Source organism: Thunnus maccoyii, chromosome 8 (assembly GCF_910596095.1).
Source record: "Thunnus maccoyii chromosome 8, fThuMac1.1, whole genome shotgun sequence".
Lineage (NCBI taxonomy): Eukaryota > Metazoa > Chordata > Actinopteri > Scombriformes > Scombridae > Thunnus > Thunnus maccoyii.
In genome coordinates this window covers 28,124,270-28,132,267 of record NC_056540.1, presented here as the reverse complement: position 1 = coordinate 28,132,267, position 7,998 = coordinate 28,124,270, and the positions used below count along the sequence as shown (strand labels likewise).

The 7,998-nt window shown below is 39.7% G+C and overlaps 1 protein-coding gene across 1 annotated transcript; it reads right to left on the bottom strand.

Annotated features, from left to right (window-relative positions):
- Positions 1-4,655: 4,655 nt before the first annotated feature.
- Positions 4,656-7,724, bottom strand: lbx2 (ladybird homeobox 2). The gene is made up of 2 exons (XM_042419191.1): positions 6,623-7,724; positions 4,656-5,853 (listed from the first exon to the last, which is right to left on the bottom strand). The coding sequence occupies exons 1-2, from the start codon at positions 6,945-6,947 to the stop codon at positions 5,390-5,392; spliced, it is 789 nt and encodes a 262-aa protein (XP_042275125.1). The 5' UTR covers positions 6,948-7,724; the 3' UTR covers positions 4,656-5,389.
- Positions 7,725-7,998: the final 274 nt, after the last annotated feature.

The following is a 7,998-nucleotide window of genomic DNA, read 5'->3' as shown; positions in this document are numbered from 1 at the left end:
TAGTTTGTATTGCTTTAATCTACGTATAGCTATGCAGAAACACTTCAACACCTGAACAACACATAAAGAGTGTATGTATCATATGACAGATGATCCTTCCTGTTGGACTGGTTTGTAATATTAACATATGTTTGTTTCTTAGTTTTGACATTAGCACTCACTGCAGTTTTATTCAAGTTTCACTTAATTTTAATACCTCAGTAGTTTCTTATACTTTGGATATCTTGCCTAACACAAGCTTCGGAAAGAATAATGAAATTATTGGTTTTCAAAACAAGCTATTTTTGTAACATTATGTAGCGTGATTAATGATGCCTTTAATAATGTAGTGACTTATCAGCTATTTTTTTTTGCTTTGTTGAGAGAAAAGAAGTATGAAACAAAGCAGAGACTATACGTTAGGTATCTTGATTGGAAACATAATGGGTGCTGCAGTATTTAACAGTCAATAAGGAAAATAAAGTTAAGTTTACCCCGTATGGTTTTTAAAAATCATCTGAAGCGTACAAGCAATGCTTCGATATGATGTCATGGTCTTGAAGTCATGTTCAAGATATAAAAACTGAAGCAACTACTCACACTTGAACAAAATATGTTGAGTGTTGATGCGCTTCTTCTTCTGTCACGTTTTTGTCATCAATATCTTGGAGTTTTTTCGTGTTTTATTGTTTATGTTACTGTTACCAATCAAAACTGTAAGTGAAAACTCTTCAAATTGATGTGAATTAAGTACAAATATAAAACACCAACACTAATTTGTGGCTGCGGTTACAACCCTGACCTTTGTAGATAGATCTGTATCAGCTTTTTACACATTGTGGATACTACAGTGTTTCTTCTTAACAGAACTGCCCAGGCTCTGTCAGGGTGCATGGGGACTGTGAGTGAACAATAATTTTGTAAGTGTAAACACAAAATATGGACTCTGACATGACCCGCTGTTGTTATTTTGAAGCCATTTCATTCCATCCCAAGATGCAGTAGATTTGCAGGTTTGCTCCAGGATTTGTAAATCAAGTATTTCTTATAGTTTTTTGTTAGATTAATCAAAGCATCCAGGATTTGATTTTGTGGCCGTTCTCAACTTAAAATCTCTCCCCGGAGGATTTATTTTTTGACTTAAACAGCATATTTGCCATCCCGAAATCCAAACGCAACTAAGCCAACTGGCCTTCCACTGAGTCTTTTAAATGTTTATGTGACATACTAACTGTGGTGATATTTTATTGCACTTTTTAGAAGCTTATGAGGAAAGCTGTGCATGAAGAATTTATGTGCAGTCTGCACTATAAAGTCTTCACAAGAATTGCTACTTTTGACTCTGTTCAAGAATTCTGAAAACAAAAATGTGCCGTCCAGACCGGCGAGCTCTTAATCTTTGCAGAATTTCACTGACCACTGTCTCACTTTGTAACAAGCTCTGTTTTTTTATGTTGTTGTTGCAGGAATTACAAGTCAAGCCTTCCACACTGTCACTAGGTGGCACACTTGGCACTTTTCAGGCATCAGGGGCAGGAGGCGAGCTTTGATGTGTGTGATCTTGTCCAGAGTGAAAGGAAAGACTCTGATAACCTGACACTGGCTGATAATATATACAAGCCTTGTATCTTATTCTGTCTCTACTCTTTCTAAGTAGACTGCGCCGCAGCAGCCAGAACATTTCAGCAGCACTTTACAGAGTTGCACTATTAGTCTCTTGAATATCCCATGGACAAAATACTCTAGTGTAATGCATTAAACGTGCTGGATAAATCTGTGTAAGTGAGATAGTATTGTGCGGGTAAAGCAGCTGGTTTGTGTACTTGTTTCAGACAAATGATACTACTTGGCGTGTATGTGTCTTAAAGGTCAAAGGTGAGAAATAAGAGTTTATATTTCATATGATCAGTGACCACGTCTTCATCAAGGGCAGAACAGTTTTCCATTTTAGTGCAGAGGTCAATAACATGGAATAAGGCAGCTGTAAACAGAGGTTTTAAGGACAGTGTTGGGTTGAATTTTAAGTTTTAAAAAAAAACAAATTCTGCTGTTTCTGAAGAGAGGATATTTTTATATTTCTCCCCAATAACCTTGATATCATCTTGGAAGTTAATATAAACCGTTGGCTGTTCCAAATCAGTCCCCTGTGGCCGTGTTTCTAAATGAAGAATAAAATAGTCTCACTGAAAGAGCTTCACACCAGTCAGCAGCAACGCTTACACACTGACACACACATACATGCATATTATGGGTTTCCCCCCTGTCACTCTTATATAGCCTGAGCATGTCCCTTCAGGGCATTCTTATGTTGAAAAAAACAATAATCCCCTAAAGTTGTGACCTTTAAGCCAAAATAAAGACTTTTAGGTTGCTGTTGGAGGGATCAGTTAGATTGCAACTTGTCACTCGTGGCATCTCTGGGGTTTAACTTTCCTCATTATGATACACTGGAAAGATGAGCATGTGAAGTCGAATCACAGATGTCAAATCTGTGATTTTGGAAACGCACTTGACTGCTGGTGTGTGTGTGAATCATCTCTGTCACTGTCTGGGACTTGAGCTTTTATGCCATTTTGAGGAAAACAGACAATAATCTGGCTGTGAAAATTAATCAGTTATTGATGCAGTAATTTAATGTGGAAAATCAGAAATCTGATATAATAATAATAAATCACATTTTAATAGTAAAGCTGGTGAATGACCCCATATGATGTTATATATCCTTACATTTTAAATTAAAAGAATAACATGAACCTTCCAAAGGGACATCATGGGGATGCTATTGAGATTTTAAAATATAGGCTCTATTTATTATAGTGATCCCACATAATATAAGGCCTGTATTAATCATAATTAATATGCTACATGTCACTGAATGTGTTATTTTGTTTCTGAAAATGTTATTTTAATCTAAGACGTTACAGCTGGATTAGAAGGTTGAGTGAGGACTTCACCCATTTGTTCACTGACTTTTTTATTCAAAGCTTCATCCACTATGTTGTTCCTCCTGCCAGTCCGGAGTAGCTCCTTAATAAAGGGCCTACTTGACTTTTCAACCTCCACGATTCCAGCCGATTACTTCTATTGTGTGCGCCAGCCTGCTCTGTTTCTATACCCACCAAAAAAAAAAAAAAAAAAAAAGAAAAAGAAATCCGCCCTAACAAGCTCTTTAGTTTCCTTTTAGTCTCACATTCAGCTTCGATATCTGTATTTTCTAAGCAAAGTGAAAGCGAGCAATCAGCCTGATTCCAGCTGTTTCCATTACGGTTTATGTGCATCAGTTTATGTAAATACCAGGTTGAGTTGCCTTCCAAATAAGCTATATTATGATATTAATTTCAAGATTAAGACTTTGAGAAAGAAGAAGAGAGAGCTGGTTGAGTGAAGAAGACAGTTTGAGATATAAAAAAAAAATTAAAAAATCAGTGTCTGTCTCTTGAAACTCTAGAAGAACAACATGATGTCCTTTTTTTCTCTCTCTCTAACTATGACATCTTCTAGGACGCCTCGACAATAATAAATAATGCCTGTCAATATTTATGAATAAAGGATAAAATAAGATCAGTGAGCAGCATGACCCCCGAGAGATTTCCAGCGCGTTTGTGCGCGTAAAAAGTGTCAATAAAATATCCTATTGCTGTTTATACTGAAAACGAGGGAAATCATTTCACAGTTTTTACTTATTTTAAACTGAATATCTATTATAACACTCCCCACCCAGCTCGCCTCATACACTTAAACCACACACACACCCCAAACTCTTGATCCCTTACAAAACTGTTGCAAATGGTCGGCCAGCAGCAGCAGCAGCAGCAGCAGCAGCAGCAGCATGTCTCATTTCCACCGCCTCCCATTGAGGTTTATTCATTAGGATCCTCACACTAACCCATTTGCTATTCATGGAAGACTTTTTTTTTTCTTCTGTCTCTCTCTCTCTTTCCAAACAAACCCGGAGTCAAGAGAGTGGCAGATGCGTGCCATTATTGCCCACGGCTCGGTGGAAGCTGTTTTATGTAAGGCAAAGGCGGGTTAACCTAATCAATCATGTCGACTAGCTGTGTTAAAGACGATTCATAGAAGGAGGAAGAAAACATATGGCGCATGGGTGGGAGCAAGCTTTTCTTAACACTGCAGCAGACCGGGACCTTCTTGTGTCAAGATGTATTCAAAGCCAAGCGAAAGAATGGGAATAATGGCAGTGGACGGCTGCTAATTGAAGTCACGGCACTTCAAGGCTGAAAGCAGAGGCCAATTATTCAAAAGGGCCCTTTTTTTTTTACCAAGCAGAGCAGCTTTTTAGAATGAATATTTTATGTATGTTGTTAATCTCCAATCACAAATCCCCTTGGTTGTAATATTCTTATAGCAAATGAATGAGAATTTATAATGATGTAGCATTCCTATAGAGGTTTAACGAGCTCCACCTTAACACGTATATTATATCCCTTTAGGTATTTAATAGCACATGTGGCTCTCCATAGTAAATTCTGTGACTTTAAAATGCACTAGCTTCCCTTTATAATCACATTTCTTGCGGTCTAATCATAATATTCCTATATAACGACACATTTCGGTGTCATCCCTCAGATTTTTAGATGATCATTTTTCATGATCTTATGCAAAATCACACACCCAAATCGCGCCCAAAGCTTCTTGAAATATCATATAACCTTTATTTACATAGATGCTGATTAAATAGAATGTTACAATAAAATTATCGCATAGGATGTTTGACCTATATACAGAACTCAGAGCGTGTAAAAGTTTGCATGTCGATACTAATAGTGATGCCTCCTTTGCTTGGCGAACAGGCCTGCATATTTGCAGAAACACCTTTCGCTCAGAACAAAAAGAAAAAAAACAAAAACATTTTACACTTGATGTGGGATGGACTGACACATCCACTCAGGGGTTTGGGCTTGTCCCGTGGACTTAACACGGGCTGTGCAGGTAAGAAATAAGGGGTGGAGGGGGGGTCAGTATTTGGCAGATCCGATAGAAGAATGCGAATAAATGGCAAACAAAAAAAAAAATAATTGCACAATTTTCCATCCCCCCCCTCCCCTCCCCCCTTCAAAACGAATGTGAAATATTAAAATGTTTACACAATTTTTCAGTCTTCCTGTACCATAACAGTTTGGTCTGCCTGAAAGGAAACCAGATATTCCTCAAATATTTCGGTGAAACTTAAATGATAGACTTGGAAGGCTTTACAAGTCCGATTAATAAATTAAAATGGAGAAAAAAAAGAGGAGGAGGGAAAGAAAAAAAAACATTTCCTGAAATGTTCATGTTCGTATTCTCCTTTTTTGTCAATATCCGTGCAAAAGTTTGGGAAAAAAATGTCCCCCTTTTTTTTTTTTAATATTCTTTTTGTTGTTGTTTATGAAAATCACAGGCCCCCTGACTGTCAATCGTCCACCTCGATTTCCTCGTCGTCCTCCGAGAATTCATCCGTAGTTTGGTCTCTGGATGAGGAGGGGGACTGTGGGAAGGCCCGGTGTCCTTGGGAGGTCGGGGAGATACTGGGTGATCTGGCCTCGGGGCCCCCGCCTTGGGTCTCCTCAATGTTTTCCATGGTGACGAGCTTCTGCAGGGTCTGTGGGGTGATTTTCTTTAGTGACTCCACGTCCGCTTTCATCTCCTCCAGGTCCCGCTTGAGTTTGGCCCTGCGGTTCTGAAACCAAGTGATCACCTGCGCGTTGGAGAGCCCCAGCTGCTGAGCGATCTGGTCTCGGTCAGCCGGAGAAAGATATTTCTGGTACAAAAACCTCTTCTCCAGTTCGTAAATCTGGTGGTTCGTGAAGGCCGTCCGCGACTTTCTCCTCTTTTTCGACGTCTGCCTCTGTCCGAAAGCGTTTACATGCTCACGACCTTGGAGAAGAAAATATACAATAGGAATAAAACAACCGCAAGGGTCACTTTCCCCCAAAACTATAGCAGCAACAGAGGGCACTGCACAACAGGCCTGTCATCGGTTCACAAGCTTGGCTTTGTCTTTTACCTTAAAGCACAATGTTATATTCCTTTCACCTGATTTCACTTGCAACGACACTAACTTGTCGAGCATTGCTTAATCAAGACTCCTCTCTGGATAAAACCGAGCTAATATTTCAGGCGCTGTCATAAGATTCACAAAAATGAATGCATTTCAAAAACGAGTAAAATTATTCCTCCAGTGGCAGATTTCCTCTATTTTGAGCAAAACAAGAATTTCACAAAATATTACCATTTTTCAGATAATTATTTCAGCATTCATCATAGATAAACAATATTAATGTGTCATGAACTTAATCTGCAAGTATGTTAATTTTTATCCAACATAGCAATGCATGCAGTAGGCCACAATGGCTGATTGACTTTTTGACAGCATGTAAACTGAAGTATATGAGCTTGTTCTGCTAGTTTAGAGATTATATGCACGTACATTTCACCGCGTAAATTCTGCATTTTCCTCCTCTTATCTCGTATTTTATACACATTGCTGTATTCTAGCGTGTCCGCACCACAGGTCAAAACAAACCCAGCTAGCAGTGATCTGAGTCTGATATGTTTTGCGCGTGCTACCCTTCAAAACAGTCGTTGTTCTGCCTTCCTAAAAATGTATACTTAAGGTAAAAACGACATGCTGATTAGCATTTACCTTCTGCTGCCTGGATAACGCTGACTTCCAGACCCTTAAACGTTTTGCTGGCCAGCTCCTCCAGCGCGCACAGCGGCGAGGAGGGAGTGGTGATCCCGTTCCTCGCCGAGTTGGAGCCCGTCACTTTCTCTAACACTCTCGGCGGACAGATACTGGCGACCGACTTCTTTACCGAGGGTTTGTTAAGGATATCCTCAATGCTGAACGGCGTTAAAGGTTTGTTGGAGTTGGCTGGCGGTGGTAGCTGGTCCAATGGAGCCCGTCTCCTCTCCTCGCCGCTGGACTGCAACACAGAACCTGCCTTCATGTCTTTACTGGAGGTCATCGCAGTCCCGAAGAATCGCTGCTTGCAAAAAAAAGTTGATTATTTCATTCAAATGGCAGTTTTAAGCGTCCACAAGTGTTTCCTCTGGTGCTCGGCGGTTCTCGTAGATCCCCTCTATATTTTGACACTTAAAAGCCGAATGCCACAACTTAGCTCGCCTGAGAGCTTTCCTCCAAAATAACCATGCTTCGGGCGTAGTTGTGAAGGCAGCCGCACTGTATTCCCCTCAGAGAGTCGCAGTTCCTCTGCCAAGCTCCATGTAGATCTTTAGGAAGTAACAGACTGGAGGGGGTGAATCCCTGCAAGGGGAAAAAAGCTGTCTCAAGCAGCAAGAAAAGAAAGCGACTACTAACGAGTTATTGTTGATTGGGCGAAGTTCAATTAGAGAAACACTACACTACTTGCTGACCCGCTGCTGCGTCTTAAAGGGCCGGACCATAATAACTAATTGGACGTGGGGAATAGGAGGAGTCTGTTGCTGCCGAGGAGAAAGATGCCCTGAAATGTTTATGCATCTGTTTCCGTCTGCTGGTGTATTCTTTTAGAAAGGGAGAGTTGATGGCCATTAAAATACTGCCACCAACATCTTTGCATTATAGAAAAATTTGGAGGAACACCGAGCCAACAATGGTCTCCAGCCGTGATATTCATTTTATTTTCGTGCGTAATTACGCATACAGCTTTATGCGTAATGAGCGCATTTGGGACTGTGTTGCACGGGAATTTGGCATTAAATAGCCACAATGAGCACGTTTACAGACTGAATTTTAAAGACTATTAAAATGATCTGCCTACAAGTAAACAGAAGCTGCTCAGGTTGTTGTTCAACATAACAGGTGATGGATTTTTTTTTCTTCATTTTGTTCTTTATAAAAGGAGATAAGTGACCTGCTTTTGATAATAACATTTAAAAGGTATGATAGGAATGATGGCAGCAAGATATTGTAAACATAGTGTTTTTTTTTATATATACCTCTATGACTGAAACTAGAAACTCTTCAGATTTTAAAAACAGAGAAAGAAAGAAGTATAAAAAAAATGCATTTCAGAG

Bases quoted from the DNA above. Each gene is read 5' to 3' on its own strand.
- lbx2 (XM_042419191.1), bottom strand. From the start codon at position 6,947: ATGACCTCCAGTAAAGACATGAAGGCAGGTTCTGTGTTGCAGTCCAGC. The intron at 5,854-6,622 runs GTAAATGCTAAT...TTCTTCTCCAAG, and splicing joins CGTTATCCAGGCAGCAGAAG to GTCGTGAGCATGTAAACGCT.